The sequence below is a fragment of the Rattus norvegicus genome, chromosome 9 (genome assembly GCF_036323735.1).
Source record: "Rattus norvegicus strain BN/NHsdMcwi chromosome 9, GRCr8, whole genome shotgun sequence".
Lineage (NCBI taxonomy): Eukaryota > Metazoa > Chordata > Mammalia > Rodentia > Muridae > Rattus > Rattus norvegicus.
Window position 1 is genome coordinate 12,285,309 of NC_086027.1, and position 23,361 is coordinate 12,308,669.

General features: G+C 42.8%; 1 protein-coding gene across 1 annotated transcript; it reads right to left on the reverse strand.

Annotated features, from left to right (window-relative positions):
- Positions 1 to 15,302: 15,302 nt before the first annotated feature.
- LOC134480488 (uncharacterized) lies at positions 15,303 to 23,091 on the reverse strand. The gene is made up of 5 exons (XM_063267988.1): positions 22,834 to 23,091; positions 21,957 to 22,116; positions 20,837 to 20,968; positions 19,985 to 20,168; positions 15,303 to 15,710 (listed from the first exon to the last, which is right to left on the reverse strand). Exons 1-5 carry the CDS (start codon positions 22,961 to 22,963, stop codon positions 15,705 to 15,707), a joined length of 612 nt encoding a protein of 203 aa, XP_063124058.1. The 5' UTR covers positions 22,964 to 23,091; the 3' UTR covers positions 15,303 to 15,704.
- Between the last annotated feature and the right edge of the window lie 270 nt (positions 23,092 to 23,361).

Below are 23,361 nucleotides of genomic sequence, written 5' to 3' on the forward strand. Positions count from 1 at the left end.
GTTATTAGAAGTAGTTGTATGGCCCCATTTCCAAATCAAATGTTCTTCTGTCTTTATGACTTTGCTCTTTCCACAGACTTTTATTAGTTATGCAAAGTACATGGTGTTTAATGTTTAACTACTAGATATATTGACTCGTCAGTCCCCAAGACAACTCTGTGAATTAAACACTCGTTATCATCCTCACTGTGCAGATAAGGGAATTGAGTCACACAAGGTAAAATAACTTCTCCACGGTTGAATATCCAATGGGTGTGAGAGCCAAGGTTTGAGTCCAACTACAAAGTAGATTGGCCTATAATGTGTCTGCTGCTGCTGTATATACAAATGCTAAATTCTGTACCCTAACACCTGGTTGCTCCAAACAAGGAGATCCTCATGTATACCAGATTTTTTTTTTTGCCTCCTAAGTTATCCCTGATTGGTTAATAAAATCCCTACAACATGGGCTGGGCAGAAGAGAGGGGACAGAACAAAGTTTCCCTGGGCCTGGGGGCTCAGGCAGGGTCCATGAGGAGAAGGAAAGGACATGGAGGAGAAGGAAGGAGACACCACCCCATAGGGTAGGTGGATCATGAGTGTATTACCATGAGGGGCAGCCTGTCAGAACACGAGTGACCCAGGCAGAGCATGGCAAGCAATACCTCGGGGTTATGGACAGGGAAGCAGAAAAAATAGCACAGAGGGTTGATGTCTGCCCAGTTCTAGTACTTTAAGGCTCATTCTAAATCTAAAAGTTTTGTGTCTTTTATTTGGGAACTAAATGATCTACGGTGGGGTAGAAACCCCCTAATAATATTTACTGTAGCAATGGCCACTCAATTATTGTGGTATTTTAAATATAACACACATTGAATCTCACAATTCAGGTGCAAGGCTTTTTATGTTTCCAATGTGACTGTACACCTGAGGTCATGTCTAGGTATAGAGACAGAACATGGCAGAAATACCTAGAACATTTTAAGGTCACCACACCGACCAAATGAAAGCCACAGGCTATACAGACTATGATGGATGAGGAGAAGGCTTAGTGCTCTCTGGGAGTCCCCTTCCCTAGTCTTGGGATAAGACTTCCAGTAAGTCAAGACCATATTCCTCTTTCATTTCTCAAGGAGCCAGGGGTAGACCCACATACATGATTTCTTTCCCTGCAGTGTTTTTTCCAAGTGCTGCCCTGTTTGAGGACTTGGCAAAGGTAAGCACCGTCAGAGGAAGGCCAGCATATGAATTCTGTATAACTCTGCTCTGACAGCATGTAGCACAATCCTATCAAGTACTGGAAGCCTTGCTGGAAAGATTAATCAACCTCTAGGATCAAAAGGCAGCAACCCGAGGGCCACAGGGCTGTAAATCAAGTCTGAAACCATAGCCCAGTATGGAAGTTCATCCTTGGATCTTATGTCAAAGAGCATTAGCATCCACAAGAAAAAAGAAACTGAAATGAAAAGGGGACGGGTAATAAACTCATGGCAAGGATATCTAAGTCATCTGGAAAGATCCCAGTGGAAAGACATCTAGCAAAGACACATGTCCAAGAAGCTGTCACCAAGAATCCCCATTCTGTGTTCTAAAACATTATATATACACACACATTGAATACTCATTTATACTCAGTTATGTGGATTGGTTCTCTGGGAACCTGACCTTAAGATAGAGATACATGTATAAAGGTGTTTGACAAGTGCTCTTGGGGACCATGGCTTTGACAAAGAGGAGAGAAGAGGATAGGGTGGAGAGCACTCTGGCTCTAATGCAGTCACAAGAGTATGCAGGCAGCCCTGTGTGGGGCTCAGGAGGTGGCCTGACCCTGAAGTCTTAGCCTGCACTGGAACAAGCAGGAGGCCCGGCCTTAAAGTCCCCATTGGCTAAGGACGAGGTTCCTGGTCAGAACCTAGTTACTACATTGTAACCACATAGCCATCCCTTCTCCAATATCATTCTTCCTGAATTTCCAAGTCCAATCATGAGGATATTTGGGGCTCCACTCTGATCCTTTACTCAGAGCAAACATAAAAATCAGGCAGATGGGCAGGGAGTGGAATGGCCTAAGGTTAGGCTAAACCTCAATTTTAATGGGTCCATAATTTCGGGAGGGAGTCCATTTGGCATTGTCATCTGTGGCTTCTGTGTCCTTATCCCGGGTATGCTGACTCTGAGAAACGATGCCACCTCACCTCACAGATGTCAGGGTGAAAATCATGTATGACTTTTCTGGGAAGAACTCTGCCTTTTACTACCATCTGGAGTTATACAACATCACTATGCACAGCTCAGAAGAGAGGGGTGGAGATTGTGGAGGCCTTACAATTTGAGGATCTTTTCTGATTGAGGCCCATATTTTTTCCTATGTAATTTTTCCCTTGCTCTTTCACAAATGATGGCTGACTTCATTCCTGGCCTGAAGTAAACTGGATTCCAAGGTTTTGGATTAGGGAAGCCCCTATTTTTGAGATGACAGGCCCAGCAAGGAATCCCACTGCATACAGGTTCCTATTCCCAAGGAAGTTGTTGCTCCAGAATCACAGCATGGGGGCAGCAGCACAGGATGTCTCCCAGCTTTCTCTCCTGCACCTGCTGCACTTTTAATAAGGCTGTTTGTTTGTTTGCTTGCTTTTTATTGGAAATACCTACAAAGCTGGTCAGAATTAATACATGCCTTAAATTCCAGCACCCACAAAATATTGTTTTTGCTTTTGTTTTTGTTTTATTTCATTTCATTATTGCTGTAATTGTTGTTAGGATTCTTATTGTTTTCTTTGGTAATTCCCTCTAGCTATTCAATTTGCAAGTAGAATGTAAAGCCATGCTCTGCATGGTCCTCTTATTCATGTTAAGGATTTTATTCTTACCACCAACAGCACAGATGAGCACAATATTTACTTTCAAATCAGGAAAACAGGCAGAAAGTAGAGAGCTGTGTTGTTTGGTCTCAGGTAACCAAACAATGAGGAGTGTAGGATGGCTTCCCAATGTTTTGGATCAGGTAAGCTTCTGTTATTGAGATGAAAGGCCTCTGCTGAAGCCTCCAGTTGAGTAACAGGGAGCCTGAAAAGGCTGAAAGAGTGGTTGTACCTTGAAGGTGAAGGCTGGCCCTTCAGTGCCTCTGCAGCCTGAGGCAGAGTTCTACTGGGAACAGAAGAGCACTTGGCCAGAGATCATAGGGGACTGCATTTTGGTTGAACCGTGAGACCTTAATGAGCAGAGGCCTCCATAGTCCTGATAAAGGGAAGCAGAGCCACATAGATGTGAGGGAACAATGGATCTTTGATCTGCCTGTTCTCTGCTACCATAATCTTTGCTGTATACATAGTATATGTAAATGACAAGGGCATCCTACTTTATCACATCTAGTCTCTCTAGATGTTAAAGCATGTGCAAGTGTAAACAGAGTAGAGTTAGTTCAGCAAAACATTGTGTCCCATTTTGTTAAAGACCTTTATTTTATTTCTATTTATATATTTTTTTTCTTTTTCTTGACTACTGATACCTAATTACTCTCCCACAATCCTTCCCCAATTCTCCTGCCACAGTCTTCTCTGAGTGTGTGAGGGCCAACTGTCTCAGTACCTCCCTCCTTTTACCAAAGCCTTTCCTGGTAGCATTGGTGAGGATACTGGTTTTGAATGCCTTGGACTTGGCTTTCTTCATGCTCCAGTTTGCTGGCTTTTGGAAGTTGGTGAAGAACTGTCTAGGAACTTGGTACTTTATCCAGATGGTACACAAGAGGCAATGGTTTTGTTAATATTCTTGAGAGTATATTTGAATCAAACCTTTCCTACTAATATCCTAACAATGACAAAGGTAATGGGGGGCTACACATTTATTCCATTAGTTTTCAGTTCTTCTCAGAGCAGCACTGTAGAAGCCCACAAAGCTGGCAAAGTTAAGTGAGGTCAGGCAGGGGTCCTTGTAGAGGGCCGCAATAACATTCGCCACCACTAGATATCGCTGGCTTCCACTGAGCCCCACGTGGTAGGCTAGGATAGACTCTGCCATTGCAAGATGGCGCCAGCCTTCGCCGCATCAGCCGGCCACCTTTCAGGAAGTTAACTGTGCGCATGTGCAAGAGTGCCTTTGTGCCAGGTCTTTGCCCACTCCGGGGCGTGCCTTATGAGATCATGGGTAACAACCAATCAGGTGTGGGTGCGCCGCACTAGGGTTTTATAAGCGCGCCATGTTGGCGCGGCATGGTTTTTCCTCTTCTAAGATTAATAAAGTGGTCACAGTAAGGATTTCTAAATGTCCACGTGCTCCTTGCCGGCGAAAAGTCGCGCGCGGGACATTTGGTGCCGAGAACCCGGGACCCAGAAAGCTACATCATCGCCGGTGCCAAGAGGAAGCCTCCGTTTCACGGAAGAAATCCAGAAACTGTGGAATGCAGGTAAAAAACTATGAGAGACTATGTTTAGCCTTGATCTGCTCCAGCTCAGTCCCCTGCCAGACGCGGCAGGTGCGGCTATGGTTGCTCTGGCAACCCTCGAGTTGTTTCTATTGACCTTTGAGTTTCTAGCTATCGCCAAACGGCATCAGAGGTCGCGTGGGAACTGCCCAGCTATAACAGCAAAGCGGAGAGTGTTGGGGGAAGGGCGAAGCGACAAAGGGTCAGAAACAGAGGGTAGTGAAAAGTTGCAACGAGAAAAGGATCCTGATCGATCTCAAGGACCAGGCCCCCCTGCGGTCTTACCACCACCAGAGGTGAAAGATTGGGGAAAGAACGTCCCGGGTGAGAAGGGAGGAGGTAAAAGGAACACAGTATTTTGGGAGAAAAACTTTGTCTTGGTGCTTATAAAAGGTGTTATTAAGCTCCCGCACCGGCTCTGGGGACGCCGCGGCATCCGGGCGCTGACTCGACAGCTTTACAGAGTCATACTGATCAGATTTGATAGAGGCAGACCGCCTGAAAATGTATTCAGGAGAATCAAGCAAAAGGACATTTCAGTGCCCGTGCACAGCCTGATAGAATTAATATAATTGGGTTGTGAGTAAAAATACTCAGGGCTGTGTTTCACTTCCATACCATTGGCAAATGTTGGTTGTGCCGCTCAGATAATATATCTCAGTATCTTACAGGAATTGGGTTTCAACACGTTGGTGGACTAGTCCAGGAATTGAGACAATCCATCGCCCATATCAACTCCACTCGAGTGGATAGTCACCGTGAACACCATCTGGCTTTTTCCCCTCTTTGTCTATTGTTTGTCTCTGGTGCACCAGGATGTCCCCATGTCTGTCAGTGTATGTCTGTGGTTTTTGTTCCTCGTTGTCTAAATGTTTTATGTTTCATGTTCAAAAGAAAAAATGGTAAAAACTTTACCTGCTGGTCGTGCACACCTTGACTTGGTTTTAACTCGTTTCAAAAAGGAACAAATGAATAAAAAACAGTTTCAATCAGGCCTTTAGAGCCCTGCACCTGTAGCTAGGAACATAGGTCAGCTGGAGAAGCTGCCCAGAAGCTAAGCGTCTACACGAGCTGATCTTAAAAGCGCCAACAGCTTCTTCATACAAGAGTTGATAGCTGTTTCTCTTAGAAAAATCCCTGACTTATTACTTGACTCAACAGGTGACAAGGTGCTTCTCTTAAAATCATAGCTAAAAGGGTAAAAATGGTGTTTGGTCTAAATATTAAAGATAGGTGTAGCCACTTCAATTTTGTTTCTCATTGGTTTTAAATGTGTAAATATGCTCTACTTGCCTTGGTTATGGACTATTGGCTTTCAAGTTATTGGATATGGTTAAAAAGGTATAATATTGGTAACAGAAAGTTGACATAAAGCTGGTAATCTGGATGGAGTCATTCTAGATAACATGTGACATGAGCCAACCTAGGGAAACAGGTCTAAATTGAGGTAATATTTTTATGGAACTCTTATCCTAGAAACCAGGCTTCTAAAAGAATTTAGGACATTGTCCCTTGAGGTATTGGAGACCGCACCATTGTGCGTCCAAATGTAAGAATTGACAGTCAAACTTTGTAACATAATAGATAGACCTGGGGTGCCTTGGAGACTAGATTGTTTGTTGGAGGTTGAGTTTTGCTTTCCAAAGTTGTGGCTTGCCCTGAAGTTATCCGTATTCTAATGCTAATTTCCACTGCCCAGAGAACAGCTGCCTAGTCATGTACTCAGAACTCAGGTGACCTCGTGGCTGTGCTCTGGTGTTACAAAGAGAACTTAAAGATTGTGATTTAGGATTGCCAGTGTTACATTGACTAACTCAAACATATTTTTAATTAAGGAAAAATCATACAGGTAGAGATTGTTACAAGATTTACGAAGGATTGATGAGGTTTTGGAACTTGTGAGAGCATTACAGCCAGTTTACTTACTCCAACTGCCATTTCAGGATAGATTTAGAGGATTGCTAACAGCCTCATGTTAGATAATTTTGTTGCTTCTTCAGTGTAAGAAGTTAGAACTTAAATCTTTCAATGTATATAGAAATTTTTACTACAAACCTTTGCTCTTAAAATGAGCTTTAATATTTGGGGAGTAGCTGTCACACTACTCCAGATAAGAATATTTGAAGCTAATTTTAAGCTTCTAAAGATATGTTAATTGGCTAAGTACCTCACCTTACCAGAGGACTTCGGTCTTTGTTATGCACATTGGAGATAAAGCTTCAGCTGTGTTAGTACAGAGTTGTGGACTAGAGTCATGGAAGTATTTTGAATAGAAACCTGGTAAAACATATCTTATTCCAAACAACAGTTAATTGGTTACTACTAAATACTGATATTTGGCCTATTACATATACAACTTTTTCAGGCAAAATTGATAATTTTACTCTTTACATGCTTTTGTACTTCCTGCATATTTGTGCGTACAACCCATAGGAAATGCGCTTAGTGCATTTATAGGTGGTTCATCTAATGAAAAGGCTACATATATGATTAGATCACTTGTTTATTCTCCTGAGTTTCTGCTGCTTCAGCAAAGATTATTAAATTCCATGCTTTAGCCGCTGTTTTTAAAATGTTAAAAAATCAAGCTTTCAATTCATATACTGATAGCCAATGTGTGGTTTGTGGTTTACAATTGATTTCAATTACTTAATGCTTTATTAGAGACAAGTTTTCTACATGAAATCAGTGAGTGATTTCAGTGTAAATGTCTGACAACTCACTGTCCCTTCAGTGCTCTGGCTCAGACAACTAAACAAAACCAAAGACCCAGCTCTTTAAAAATGGTAATAGAGTTGCTAACACACCCTCACGAAAAGAGGAAAACTACATTTGCTTACTTTCAACTCCCAGCTTCACCCTGCCAGCTCAGGGATTTCTAGTAAGACTGAATCTGGACAATATTTACAAGATTTGACATTTCTAATTAATGCTTATGTTTAGGTAAATAAAGTTTGTGAGGTGCTAGAGAAATGGCTTAGTGGTTAAGAGCACTAAATACTGTTCCTTTATAGGACATTTAAGAACTCAAACTGGATTGCCTGGGCTCTTTAGCAAGGGAGGACAGATACCAGAGAGATTATAGTCCTTACATAAGAACAATTAGTAAAAAAATCTCATTCTTTATATATCCAATACAATTATGCTGGAGACAATAATTTGGTATACAGGTCAATTTATAAATACAAGTGCTCAGTGTCCTCAATTTAATCCTCGAGGACTTACCTTAATAAATAATATCTTTCCTATATCTTAATAAATAAAAAGGGGGAGTTATCCCTGTATGTTAAATAATGCTCCTTTTATTTCAATTTTAAAATTTTGGATGCCAAAGTTTATGGCACCCTACAACTAGGCATACTTCTGCCTAGGTGAAATAGAGAGATCCACTTATTGACATGTTCCTGTCCAGATATTTTATATGGGGAAGAGGGAATGTTTGTGTTTTTTCTACAGGATGCTACAAGAGTGTGCCAGCTGCCTGAGTGGTTGCTGAGACTTGCTGATCCTGGTTATTCAGCTCTCCTGGTTCGGGTCCCTGGAGTCATTCCTCTGCCCTGAGAGGAAGATAGAAGATTCCCCTTCATCCTTTGTCATCACAGAGATTTTGCCGTTGCTGCAGTCAGTGTTACCGCTGCGTGTGTTCCCGTCCCACTGTGGCCTACGCTCAGACTCTATACACTGCTGCTTGCTGACTCCAACTGTTACCCCTGTCCCTTCATTTCTCTGGTGACTCTTGCTGCCTTAACTGGTAACTGGTGTTGTCATTTTACAGACTGTAGCTTCACAGAAAGCCACCTGTGTAAAGCTACAGTGACTGGAGAACTCTGTCCTGGAAAAGACCTTGACACTTTCGCTGCTATTGTAGCAGCCTTTACTGCTGCAGACATTGTGTCTGCAGTGTCTGGAGTTATCCTCCCCCAATCTATTGTTAGACAAGTACAGTGGGTGAACTTTCTGGAGTAGTTACTAACAATTGGGAGTTCTAAATTTTATAGGAGTGGCTTGACTACGGCCCTTGGTGGTAACAGCTGAGGAGGACCAAATAAGGTACCCACTACTTATCGGGAGTGGCTCTGTTTGATGCAGCCCTATGCTGTGGATCAGTATTCATACCATGGTTGGTTTGCAAACTCAGATCTCAACAGTAACGTGACAAGGCCGTTATCACTCAAGCACTTGTGGCCATTGTACAAAGGGCCTCACCTGGAATTTGGTTATCTTGTTCAGGATTTACTCTGTATCTGAGTTCCCTGCTCCTGCACCCCATGGATCTGTGGGTCCATTGCACTGGGAGGAGAGGGACTCTCTCTGTATCTGAGTTCTCTGCTCCTGCACCCCATGGATCTGTGGATCCATTGCACTGGGATTGAGAGAGACTCAGTGTTCCTTTGATCAGCCCTTGCACATCGCTGAGGTTTCCTCATTGCATGCGATAGGGTGATCATGACTGCTATAAATTATATAAATTATAAGGGTGAGATGTAGAGGGCTGCAATAACATTCGCCAGCACTAGATGGCGCTGGCTTCCACTGCGCCCCACGTGGTAGGCTAGGATAGACTCTGCCATTGCAAGATGGCGCCAGCCTTCGCCGCACCAGCCGGCCCCCTTTCAGGAAGTTAACTGTGCGCATGTGCAAGAGTGCCTTTGTGCCAGGTCTTTGCCCACTCCGGGGCGTGCCTTATGAGATCATGGGTAACAACCAACCAGGTGTGGGTGCGCCGCACTAGGGTTTTATAAGCGCGCCATGTTGGCGCGGCATGGTTTTTCCTCTTCTAAGATTAATAAAGTGGTCACAGTAAGGATTTCTAAATGTCCGCGTGCTCCTTGCCGGCGAAAAGTCGCGCGCGGGACAGGTCCTAATAGCACAGTCCTACTTTCTTAGAGTAACTCATAGGGACTTACCATATCCATACACCCATAGCTGTATATGCACTGGACCCCAGCGAAGTGCTCAACATTCATTGCATTTGTCTCTCAGTTTGCCACAAATGTTAGAAATCTGAAAAGTTCACCAAATTTGAAGGTGTGAATAAGTCCCAGTGACTGGAGTAAGCTCAAACAGTCTGTGACAACAAACAACTGCTTGAGTATCCAAGAGACAGGACGTTCACCAGGATCATAGTCTTTTCCCAGTAAGAAAATTTTAATATTAAGGCTTCAGATGAAAAGATAAATTAGGAGTTCTAGGCCAAAAAGTTTTATCCTCTGGCCTCAGGGTTGCAGCCATTGTTTCAGCCCTTCCTGGCCTCTCACAGGATCAGAGATCTCACCTGGAAGCAGGGATATCTGGAAGGCGCATAATACATATCCACAGACTACTCTTTGGGTACAAACTGACAGGCAACTTCAAAGCTTAAAGTCATTCTCTCTCTCTCTCTCTGTTTCTGTCTCTCTCTCTGTCTCTCTGTCTTTCTCTCTGTCTCTCTCTCTGTCTCTCTCTCTCTCTCTCTCTCACACACACACACACACACACACATTTTGTGGCTACACACACTTAACATTCTTTTGTACACTCTGCCTTTTTAATTGCAATTTTCTTTTCTCATACTCCCACTACCATGCACACGTCTGTTCATTACCCTTTCATTCTCACACACACTCTTCATACACACCTCACACATATCTCACACACAACACATGCACTCTCCTGTCACTTACACAAACACTCTTCATACACACCTCATACATATCTCACACACACCACATGCCCTCTCCTGTCACGCACACACACAATCTTCACACACACCTCATACATATCTCACACACACCACATGCACTCTCCTGTTACGCACATACACAGTCTTCATACACACCTCACACATATCTCACACACACCACATGCACTCTCCTGTCACGCACACACACAATCTTCATACACACCTCATACATATCTCACACACACCACATGCACTCTCCTGTCACGCACACACACAATCTTCATAAACACCTCATACATATCTCACACACACCACATGCACTCTCCTGTCACGCACACACACAATCTTCATACACACCTCACATTCTCTCCTCACTCATTCTCACATGCTCTCCTCATGCTCTCTCCCTGGCTCTCACATTTGTTCTCAGAATCGCTCTCTCATTAGCTCCCTCATTCACTCTTCACATTCTCACTCCACTCACTCTTCACATGCTCTTCTCATGCTCTCTCATTCGCTCTCACATTTGTTCTTACATTTGCTCTGTCATTTACTCTCTCATTCACTCCCTCATGCTCTCTCATTTAGTCTTCACATGTTCTGTAGCCTTTCTCTTGCCCCAGTCCTTTATTCATGATGCAAAAGCAGGTAGAAAAATGACATTTTTTAATCATTGCCAAATCAGATGCAAAGAATGACTACATCCCACCAAGATCTAAGAATTGCAACTGTTCCCCAAAGTTTCAGGCTTCCCCTATACCAAGGCCTGTGGCCAATATAATAATAATTGTAAACTTATCATTATTTAAACTTTAATTCTTTACTTTTATACTTCAGAGTCCAAAGCTCCGAGGTCAGCTAATTGCATTTTCCTGAGACTCTCTAATGATAAATGACATGGGCAAAACTGCCAGGCAGTGGCCAGAAAGAATCAAGGTAACCCTTGGCACAGTAATTCCACTAGCTTTCTGTTCCTTGCACACAATGACTCTCATAAGAGTTCCAGTAGTTTGACTTAGTTTACTAGTATATAATTTTATATATTCTATATTTCCTTAACTAGTCTGCAATATTATATAAGACTTATTTCCTAACTTCAATAACCTTTTCCTTTCCTAGCGCCCGATTGTTGGCTCTAATTCATTTTCTCTTATTTTCTTCAAGCTGTCTTTGCAAGTCAAACCTTAATCTGGAACTTCAATTGTGCAGTTATTACATATTTTCCAAGATGAGAATACACAATATGCACCTGGGCCGCTAGGGATATGCTGTGCTGTGCCCCTATGCATCAATTTCCAATTGTCTAAGAATCATAACCTCAAGGAACATCTAGTTTCACAGAATTCACCAGAGCAGAAGTAGAAAGACATAGGAAAGTCAGACATAATAGAATAATTGTGCACACCAAGGCCACCTGATAGGCAGTCACACACAAATGAAATCTATACAGCCCTTGTCCAGGGATAAGGTTTGGAGAAATGGAAACAACCAGTTTTTAAAAAGAGATACTGTGGGCTACTGAGATGTCTCCATCCCGGACTGCTGCAGGCAGCCTCTTATTTCAGATGGTGGGTTCATGGAGAGATGTGTCTCCTGCTTCTCAGGGTTCCAAGAAGCCACCCTACTTTACAAGGAGCTGCTGCATGCTTCTGAGATGTCTCCATCCCGGCCTACTGCCTGCAGTCCCTGTCATTGTATGTTGTCCCCAGCATTAGCCAGAGCAAGCAGACAACAAGAGGAGGTCAAAAAGATACAGATTGGAAAGGAAGATGTCAAAATATCACTATTGCGGACGACAGAAGAGTACACTTGATTCACCCCAAAAGTTACACCAGAGAACTCCTAAGCCTGATAAACAACTTCAGCAAGTGCCTGGGTATAATATTAACTCAAACAAATCAGTAGCCTTCCTCTACACAAAAGATAAAGAAGCTGAGAAAGAAATTAGGGAAATGACACCTTTCATAACAGTCCCAAATAATATAAAAATACCACAGTGTGACTTTTATCAAACAAGTGAAAGATCTGTGTGATAAGAACTTCATGATCTGAAGAAAGAAATTGAAGAAGATCTCAGAAAATGGAAAGATCTTCCATGCTCATGGCTTGTCAGGATGAAGATAGTAAAAATGGCCATTTTACCCAAAGTGACCTACAGATTCAATGCAATCCCCATCAAAATTCCAATCCAATTCTTCATAGGGTTAGACAGAACAATTTGCAAATTCACTTGGAATAACAAAAGAACAGAGGATCGCTAAAACTATCCCCAACAATAAAGGACTTCCCTGGGAATCACCATCCCTGAACTCAAGCAGTATTACAGAGCAATGGTGATAAAAACTGTATGGTATTGGTACAGAGACAGGAAGATATACCAGTGGAATACAATTGCAGACACAGAAATGAACCCACACACCTATCTATGATCACTTGATTTTTGACAAAGGAGACAAAAACATCCAGTGGAAAAAATATACTTTTTCAGCAAATGGTGCCAGTTCCACTGGAGGTCAGCATATGGAAGAGTCCAAATCATCCCCTGCTTATTGCCCTGGACAAAGCTTAAGTCCAGGTGGATCAAGGACCTCTACATCAAACCAGATACACTCAAACGAAGAGAAGCAAAAGTGGGGAAGAATCTTGAACACAAGGACACTGGAAAAATTTTCCTGAACAAAACATGAATGGCTTATGCTCTATGATCAAGAGTAGACAGATGGGACCTCATAAAGGTACAAAGCTTCTGTAAGGCAAAGGACACTGTGGTTAAGACTAAAAAGCAACAAACAGATTGGGAAAAGACCTTTACTAATCCTACAACTGATAGAGGGCTAATATCCAAAATATACAAAGAACTCATGAAGTTGGACTCTAGGGAGACTAATAACCCTAATAAAAATTGCAGTTCAGAGCTAAACAAAGAATTCACAGCTGAGGAATATGGAGTGGCTGAGATGCACCAAAAGAAATGTTCAACATCGTTAGTTATAAGGGAAATGCAAATCAAAACAACCCTGAGATTCCACCTCACACCAGTCTGAATGCCTAAGATCAAATACTCAGGCAACAGAAGATGCTTGCATGGATATGAGAAAGAGGAACACTCCTCCATTGTTGGTGAGATTGCAGACTGGTACAACCATTCTGGATATCAGTCTGGAGATTCCTCAGAAAATTAGACATTGCACTAGCTGACGACCCAGCTATACCTCTCTTGCACATATTCCCACAAGATACTCCAACATACAAGAGGGCACATGCTCCACCACGTTCATAGCGGCCATATTTATAATAGTCAGAAAATGAAAAGATCCCAGATGCCCTTCAACAGAGGAATGGAAACAGAAAGTGTGGTACATCTACACAATGGAGTACTACAGCGATATCAAAAACAATGACTTCATGAATTTCATAGGCAAATAGAATGAACTAAAACATATCATCCTGAGTGAGTTAACCCAATCACAGAAATACACACATGGTATGCACTCATTGATAAGTGGATATTAGCCCAAATGCTGGAATTCCCCAAGATTCACAGACCAAATCAAATTCAGGAAGGATGACCAAAATGTAGATGCTTCACATCTTCCTTTAAAAGAGAAGAAGAATCCCTATTGAAGGGATAGGGAGACAAAGTTTACAACAGAGCCTGGAGGAATGGCCATTCAGAGTCTACCCCACGAGTGACCTATACACATACAGCCTTCAAACTAGATAAGGTGGATGAAGCTAAGAGGTGCAGGCTGACAGGAACTGGATATAGATGTCTCCTGAGAGGCACAGCCAGAGCATGTCAAATACAGTGGAGAATGCTAGCAGCAAACCATTGAACTGAGAACTGGACCTCAGTTGGAGGAATTACAGAAAGATTGGAAGAGCTGAAGGGACTAACAACCCCATAAGAACAACCATGACTGCCAAGCAAAGTTCCCAGAGACTAAACCACTACCCAATCACTATACAGGGACTGTGCCATGGCTCCATCTGCATGTGTATCAGAGGATGGTCCTCTTGGGCACAAATGGAATGAGCAGCCCTTGGTCCTGCCTAGGCTGGGAAAGTGAATGGATGGTGAAGGGAACACCTTTATAGAAGAGGGGGAGGGCGATGGTATTCAGACTTATTTCTGGAAAACAAGGAAGGAATAACATTTGAATTCAAAATGAAAAATATCCAATTAAAATTCAACAACAACAAAATGGTGTTTAGAACTTCAAATAAAAAAAAGCCACAATCAGGAAACAGAATTGTATGCCTCTGGTTTTCTTCAAATATGCTCAGGGCCTGGGTTGGTTCTGGACCCAGGCTGAACCAAGCAGGTTCCTGCCACTGACTGCTCCTATATTCCTGTTTCCAGAGGCATCATGCAGATTAATATTGGGCAAGAGATGTGGGCAAAGTTGGGCAGAAGTGGCTTTCTGTCCTGTGGCATCAGGAGTATCTGCATTCCTGGGTGTTCAGCACTCTCCACCACGGGATTTGGGTGCAGGCTTCCTGATTGCTTTAAACTCCCTTATGCCACGTTTATATGTCCTGGGAGATATTACAGAGAAATTAATGTTTATCCCATTAATTTGTTCAACACTCTCATCCACAGAGTATAATTTAGAGGTAACTATATATTTGACAGTAAGCAAACACAGTGGGTAATATATGCAATATGAAGTTGAAATTCACAGAGTTTGGAACACAGTGAACAGTGACTGTATAATTGCCTTTGAATCTCAGTCTGACTGGGAAGTGATTTTGATGCCCAGTCCCCATGAGAATGCAGAGATCCATCCCTCCCTGATAGCTGTGGGACTTCAGATGTTGACACTAATGATCAATAAAGAAGGTTCTTAAGAGTGAAGAGTTTGAGATTACTCTTTTTTTCACCAGGATACATCCAATTTACATGATAGTAACCAGATGCAGGTTGTCAATATATACAGTCTATATCCTTATCAAAATAGAAAACCAAATGAACAAAACAACAAGACATAAATAACAAAACTTCAAATGAATAGGAGAAAAACCAAATAACCAAAATAATCAAAACTCAGCCACACTTTAAATAGAGGAGCTGCGCTAAGCATTGTTTGCTGCTCCTTCTGCAGAATAGATTTATAGCCTGTGTCTCTCCTTGGAGACACAGTAGACAAGCAGTTACTGATGGTAATAATCTTTCCAAGAGGAGTGGAAGTAGGTCTGTTTTGTTGGAGTGGGGGTATTAAGGACAAAGCCATCCAATACTGAGTAGAAATGATATTACAGACTTTATCTCAAAGTCTTTCCAATGTTGTGAACTGATCTCCATGAAACTCTTCTGGATGACCCACCAGGACAAGTACACATTTACACGTGCACAGTCTTTCTGGATGACCAGCACCTCTTGATTGATGTGCATCAGCACTTCTCTGAGTCCCTCCAAAAGTTTACACTTGCTGGAGGGTGGGGAGGTGAAAGTACGGCCTATTCAATCCAAAGAAATAAAACTAAAGGAGGAAAATGCAGTCCACAATTGCTATGGACATTACAGATGAGATGCAATAGTGGTGTATTTGCTGTGCACACTTAGTTCTCCTCCTGTAGCACTTCTCTCCAAGGGAGATCTTGCCCTGGTTTGTGTCTTGTTCGAGTTTCTCCTGGAGAATTTCAGACCTAGCAGAGCAAAGGAATAAAGGTTTAGTGAGTGGTTTTCAATTCAGCTCTCCCTCTTTTTTTTTTTATTAACTTGAGTATTTCTTGTATACATTTCGAGTGTTATTCCCTTTCCCGGTTTCCGGGCAAACATCCCCCTACTCCCTCCCCTTCCTTATTGGTGTTCCCCTTCCAACCCTCCCCCCATTGCTGCCCTCCCCCCCCACAGTCTAGTTCACTGGGGGTTCAGTCTTTCAACTCTCCCTCTTACATCAGCTCTATTCAGTTGGACAATCCAGCATGACCTGTCAGCTGAGGTCAGTCCCTGCATCCCCAAGTGTCATAGAGTACCTGCTCTTGGATTTGTATCTCAGCTTTTAAAACTGCTAGAATTTGAACTGTGGACTATACACTGTATTGGAATTTAGAGAAAAATGAGCGTATTTTTCCACTGGTCCAGATATATTATGTTGAATAATAACATTGTACCTATGTCTGAATCTGAGTTCAAGAGAGGGATGAGCAACCTACAATACCATGTGGATGCCTTCTGGAGAAGATGCCTAGAATTGAGGTGAAAGTTCTGATTATGTTTGCAGTGTAGGAACCTGCCTAGGTTCCATTTTAAGCACTGTACCTGCAAATGCACAGAGAAGCCATCTCACATCAAATCCATGGGAATTGCATGGATCCTGTAATCACTGAGAATGTGCTCCATGCAAATCTTCCCAGCGTACACACGGACATTAAAGGTGATTGTGATGTAGAAACACACCAGCACCCCTGTAAGTCTATGGCTAGTGTAAGGCAATTTGTGAGAGGACAGAAGAGAAAATGTCCTCAGATCTTTCCAGAGAGATCACAGGAAGAAAGGAGTAGAACATAGCAAGAAATCCAGAGGATCATATATATTGTTTCATGGGCAAAATTCACATGAACTGTACCAGAACTATACTCTGAGTAGCTCTTTAGCTGCCTGAGGCTGAAATCCATGTAGGTGGTCATTCACCCAAAACGGGTACTTATATAGGGAAAGGATATTCAAATGGCTTCTTCCAGCCTGTGTTCCTACCTGAACATTAATGCTTAATGTAAAGACTCCCCAGTATACGCTGGAGGCATAAAAACAAATGTTGAGTGGGATATGTACATAGTGGCCAGAGCCTACAGACAGCTCAGTCAGTGATGTGCTGTCCTCCCATAAACCGTCATAGACTCAGGGTTCTTTCCCCATTAACAATCTGGCTTAGCAAGTCCCAAAGGCTGTGTAGAGCTGTCTTGTTGCTCAGCAAAGGATCATATGTTGGTGGTAGACTAGACTCTTGTTCTTGTTCACTGTTTCAGACTTTCCCCAAAGTGTGCAGCTTCTTCTAATCTGAGCTGTCTTTACCATAGCCTGAGTGACTTCATGCCCAAAGCTAGAATCATAGGAAATCTCCATAACCAGGATCGAAATCAACAATTTTTCTCCCCGTAATGTGATTGTGCCACAGATATTTTGAGTAAGTACGTAAAAGCTTGCATGGATTTTCTCAGACTGAATCAGAATCTATGCAAGGGCTCCACCCTATGGTACACTTTTACTCCTTGCCTGATGGACGTCTGGATAGATTCTCCTTCAGGGCTACTCTGGGACCACTACAACACTGATGTGCCCTAGTTGCAATGGCAACACCTACTCCTTGTTGTGGAATCACTGGGTTAACTAAACCTTCTGTTCCACTTTCTGAACATGGCTTCTCATAGGGCTACCTGTTCTTACACTCCCAGACTCATCTGAAATTCATCATTTCTCCTAACTCCATTGAGGCTGAAATTAAGGGAGAGAAAATGATGTTGATTCACAGCACTTGCAGAATGCTACACAGATAACATAGGGGAGCGCTTTAGATTATCTGTGCACCAAAGGGGCTCCTGACACTGCCCTGTTCTTGCACCACAGCATAGCTATGGGGCTTTTGCTGGATGACAATACAACTCCAAGCAACTCAAATTCTCAATGAATAAAATCCAAGCCAAACTCCCAGCGGAAGCTGTAGTGTGCCAAGGTAGCTGGAGAGAAATGGTAGCAGGCCATGTGGAAAGCAACCTTGGAGAAGACACAGTGAGTGACACACCCTTCCAGTGGGCTTTCACCATTCACAAAGAACAGAGAAGCCGCACAAACTCATGGATTTTAGAGAGAAGCCCCCCTTACCTCCCTGTACTCCTTTCCTTTGATGTGCTCCAAAGGATTTCAATGCAGACCAGTAGTTTTACCCCTAATCACTTGAAAATCTAACTTTACAGGTGTTTTTGTGTCCTCTTTTTGGGGGGCTGCATTTCTACAGGACTTTATTGTCCTTCTTTTACACCATAACTAAAAGTGACCTGCAAGCTCCAGGCCTGTACCATTTGTTACCACTGTGAAACACGACTCACTTGAACATATTTCCCACTCCTCCCCCAGACTTCACGAGATAATTCTGTTACGGTATTTTTGAAAACAGAATAAATTAATACCTTAAGTGTCCTTTTGCTGTACAGAGCTGGATGGAGATGCCAAATGACTGGGCAGCTGTATTTCATGTTTCATGGATGTAAAGTGAACTCTTAGAGTACTTTTCTCATGAAACTTGGAAATAGAGGGAAACACATACACTACTGCAAACACAAACACACACAAACACACAGAAATACACAGATACTCACTTGCACGCACAAATGAAAACTTTGATCTTGTGCAGCACATTTCCTGTTGAGTGAGGAATTAGTGGGAGCTATGCTGTGTACAAGTCTCTTAGACTCAAGCAGGCTGTGCTGCCCTGGCCTGTACTCATTTCCACTTCAGGAAACCTTTCTATGCAGATACTTGTTGGTTTTACAAGTAAGTTACATGTTCTGCACAGATAGCCTAAACAATACAACATCAAATTCCCAAGAGAGAGATTCTAGGAAAAGACTCCATCAAGCTCTATGTTGACTCATCATAGGCCCCTCACTAAAATTACCCTGTTTCCTTCATAGAAGACCTTGGAACCATCAGACAAGACAGGGACTCATGGTCATTTACCAGGAACTTTTCATCACATTAGAGTTCATGTGATGTTAAAACAACCTCAATGTCAGTCAGAAGGAGGCTAAAGAAATAACATACCCTGACTTTTCTGAAATGCAGCACTGTGTACAATATTGAGAGGGAATCTATCCTTAAAGAATGCCATGCCCATGATATAGTCAGCAAAGCAATGTCAGCAGAGGGATGCACTCTAGGATTCCATGCAAGATCATGGTGAAGCCAATAAGACAATCCAGAATCTTCCCGGGGGATACCTCTGTTCAGGTAAAGTGAAGAAATCTAATCCTTATTTTGAAAATAGTTGAATGGTTTAAGAATGTGTTGAGACAAATAAGAGACAGGGCTCCACCTGGAACTGGACCGGTGATGCAAAGACTGCTGGACAGCACAAAAAAAGGAAGCTTCAAGTTTGTTGAGAGACCTAGGCTTAAAGGACGAAGTTGGATAATGACTGGACAAAACTGCATGTCATGAACTGGCCTCCCCGCATGCTCCCTAAGATGCAGATCAGCACAGCAATGCACCTTTCTTGGTGAGAATTGGGGGTATATACGGATAACTTTGTTCTTGAAGTCTCAAATCTCTCATGCCAACCCTCAGCCTTTGAGAAACCTTTTCCACATCCTTGGTCTTCTATCCAGCTTCAGATTGTAAGGCCCACATATGAACTCTCCAGGAGCACTCAAATAAGACAGGACTGACATGCTGCTCCTCAGGCTCTGTAGTTACCCAAGATCTATGAAGCATGAAGTCACCATCTTCATATACAGGGACATGAGGGGAGGAAGAACAAAAGCCACCACAAATGAGAACCGGTTCTTTGCCATTTCCACCAGCCTCTCCTCCTTGAATACTACTTACTTCCTGGAGTCTCACAAGATCCCTGTAATGAAAATGAGCTCCAGGCTTTTGCTTCATCCCTCAAAGCCCTGTTCTAGTCTAAAGAGGGGCTCCCACATAGCACCCTCCACACACATGGCATGGAGTGCTGTGATATGTGATCAACCCATCTCCCTTAATAAAATGCAGATTCTCGAAGAGCAGGAGCATTCGCTTTCCAAACATGCAGTTTCCTGAAGAGGGGCTATCTCCACAGAAAGCCTTGTAAACCATCACATGAATGAACACTTGGATGAGACCTAGGTCAGGACATGGATCAGTCAATAGACAGTTACATTGGTTTGTCTATGTTTATGGAAAGACCTGAGGACAACCTGACCTGTAGGCCTAATCCTACCTGCTGTTCCTTTGCACTGGGGACACAGATGTTCATTCCGGCCTCTTCACAGAGCCTCTTTGCCTCCACACAGGATGCTGGCCGTTCAGTCTGCTCCACCAGCAGTTCTCTCTTCTCATTCAGCAAAATCTGTATATTGTTCTTCAATTGAGTTTGTTCACGCAGAAGCTGGGAGTGCCTGATGCTGAACCACAAACAAAAAAGGTAAACCCAGCCAGCTTCTATTTGCCTGTCACTCTTGCAAGTCAAATCATCCCTTCAAGGAATACCTCATCCCCAGACATCCCCAGAACAGAGCCACACTATACAAGTTAGCACCAATTAGAGGAGGTCAAATCCAGAATCCACATTCAACATGAATCAAAGTACTTCTGAAAATCCTGACACTAAGACGGTTTATATAAATCCAGGAAGAAGAAATGGTCCATATGGGTGCTTATATGTCCATGATATGCTAAAACCATCTTCACGTAGTGGGAAAATCCCCTCTGAGGGGTAATTGAAGTCCCAATAGATATACAATCTTTCCATGTGTTTCTCATCGATCACAGATCTTTAAATCTTCTGTCAGAGTCCTAGAGATTCAGAGTTGATTGATATTCCCATCACGGTACAAAACTTTCTATCTAGAGGATCCTTAATGGGGAAAATAACAATTGGAGGGTCTTCTATACCCTTCACATGTAGGACAACTGAGTCCAAGAGCTACAAACATAAGACCCTTGCCAGGAGGCAGGCTTCTTGTTAAAAGTCAGACACTACAGAACCAGTGCCCTGACTTTGGTTCAATGTCATACAGGACAGGAGCATTCCCTGCCTAGTGCTGGGTTCTCATCTCTGTCAGCGACTCACCGGTAGGAACTGTTCACTTGTATGAGCTCCTTGTACCTCTCCATGGCCTCACTTATTGAACTGGTCATCATTTGCATAGCCATCATTCTCATCTCATGTTCGGATTGAAGTATTGGCAATTCGACATCCAGCCTGTTGTGGGGCATGGCCCAAGAAAAAAATAACCATCTGAACTCAGGATTTCAGAATTAAGTGAATTGTAAATTAAAAAAACCCAATAAAAAATTGAAATTTAAGAAATGTGGGGGGAGGGAAGAATGTGGCAAACACAAAGACCAGAGCAAAAACACAACAGTGAGACTCCAACAACAATTCTTTCAAAGAAATATTTCTACGCAAATCAGCAAAGAGTTATTTTGAAATATGGACATTTTCTAAGACTGTGGAGATATGGTTCCCCCAAGACCAACTGTACTGCAGTGGCTTGGGTCTAACAGATAGTTGTGATGATATTTCTTTTGTTTTGAAAACAGGGATTCTCAAACCTTGTTCCTATTGTTCCATGAATTCCCAGAGGGAATAACTACTTTGACAGGGTAGAGGATTTGTAACCCCTCCTTCCCTCAGGAGGGTCCCATCTACCACCTAAGTAAACAGAAGATGCAAAGTGCTCAGTTGATCCATGTGGGCATCCCCACTATCATGACCTGCAAACTGTCCATCAGACATATCCTAAGATCCCATGAAACTCCTCAGACTCCCTGACCGAGAGCTTAATACCCACAAACACTTTCACATACTTACATACCAATCAATATACAAACACAAGCAGAATCCCAACTACATGCATGGAGGTGCCATAGAATCAGTGTATAATGAAAAAAATTAGAGGAAAAGAGGGATGACGTGCAGGCATTTCATCCCCTCACTTAGAGGCAGCAAGTGTGACCAGGTCCTTCCAGCTGCTGACAGAACCAATGCTAATCCAAGGAGCTCAGGGTCAAGTACAAAAGAGGTTGACCCTAAACACACAGGACCTAGCTTGTCTCACAAGCAAATGCCTTCCAAATCTCCTTAAAATCCAGGATGAGAGGTAAACCTCTCTTGTGCTAAGAGGAAATCTTGGGTTAGCAGAGAGAAAGCACAAGACAGTGAACAGGTTACTGGCCATAATGACTACCTGTGGTCCCAATTATCATAGATATAAAGGTCCAGGATTTGATAAAATTCATCCCTCTCGAATTGACACTTCTGGATTTCAAATTTAAGTTCCTCCAGTTCCTTTAAACACTCCTCTTGCTTACTGATGACATTTTGGGATGATGCCTTCCTACCAAAACCTGTAAATAGATAAACCCAAGTGAATTTGCATATTTGGTGGCCCATGGGCAGAAAAGATCATTCTGAATCTGAAAAGGAGGTGAGGAAGGGGAAATGGTAGAGACTGGGTGAATCCCTTAAAGAGCAGAAAAGCTTTCTTAAAGGTGGATTCTTAAGCTATGTCCCTCTTCCCAACCTCTAATGCCATACACGTGCCACATTCACTATTACAGGACCCCTCACCCTGAATAGTATAACCTGACTGATACATAAACATCTGGGACGTTGTTATCTCATATCAGATGTGTTTCAGTTAATCCTGGAGTTCATACTGCTTAGCACCATCAGGCTCTAATCATGTGTGTTCCACCCAAAGTGTCTGAGAACTCAATTCATTTCTCGGGGTGCATCCTTCCTTGTTCTCACCATCAGAGACTTATGTAACCTACAGTAATCTAGAGGAAGAAATGCTTCAACTCCCAACCATGGATGGTCACATTTTTAATCTCACTGTGCCTCCTCCTGCCATGCATTGACACTCACAGTTAAAAAGCTTCAAGAAAAGACACTGAAGGCTTACCACTTTCTGGCTTTCTCTCAAATTAAAGATCAGGAACTCCTGACTCTTGGTTTGCCTTTGAGAAATCCCAAGGCTCCTGCTTGTAAGGCCTAATCTTAGAAGGCACATCTCAAACATACCTCCTTGAGGATGTTCCCCAACTCTGCCCAGGACTCACCAAGCCTTCCCCAGAATGATTTCCTTCCTTCCAAGGAAGATGAGAGGAGGTCATCTTCCTTCAGCCTTGGTGTGGTCTCTCCTTGATCAACACTTTCCTTCTGAAATAGCCTGAGCGGCTGGCGAAACATGCCTGTTTGTGAACCCAAAGGGAACTGAAGGAATATCCCAAAGGCAGTTGGTGTCACCACAACACTGGTGACATCACAGAAGATTCTAGGGATCTCTTAGATACAATAGATTGTCCAGTGAAGGGCTTACTGATGATGCCACTGGGAAGTTCTATGACCTACCTGCTAACTAGCTCTCCAAAAATTGATCAATTTCTGTGTGGACCCTTTCCTCCAGTCTCTCATACATCACTGGGAATAGCATTTGGCAACCTCTATTGCTAAGCTAGATGTTTCTCTGTGCATCATTAGAACTCAACAGTGCTTTTGCTGGGGAGGGCTGCTTACAACCTGAATGAGAGAACAGATTTTTCTTAGCACCCAAATCTCTAGGGACCAAGGAAGAGGGAGTTTTTTCT

Coding starts and splice junctions, on each gene's coding strand:
- LOC134480488 (XM_063267988.1), bottom strand. CDS start 22,963: ATGTTTCGCCAGCCGCTCAGGCTATTTCAGAAGGAAAGTGTTGATCAA. Junction 20,969..21,956: donor TATGATAATTGGGACCACAG/GTAGTCATTATG, acceptor GCCCCACAACAG/GCTGGATGTCGAATTGCCAA. Junction 20,169..20,836: donor CAAGTGAACAGTTCCTACCG/GTGAGTCGCTGA, acceptor TTTGTGGTTCAG/CATCAGGCACTCCCAGCTTC.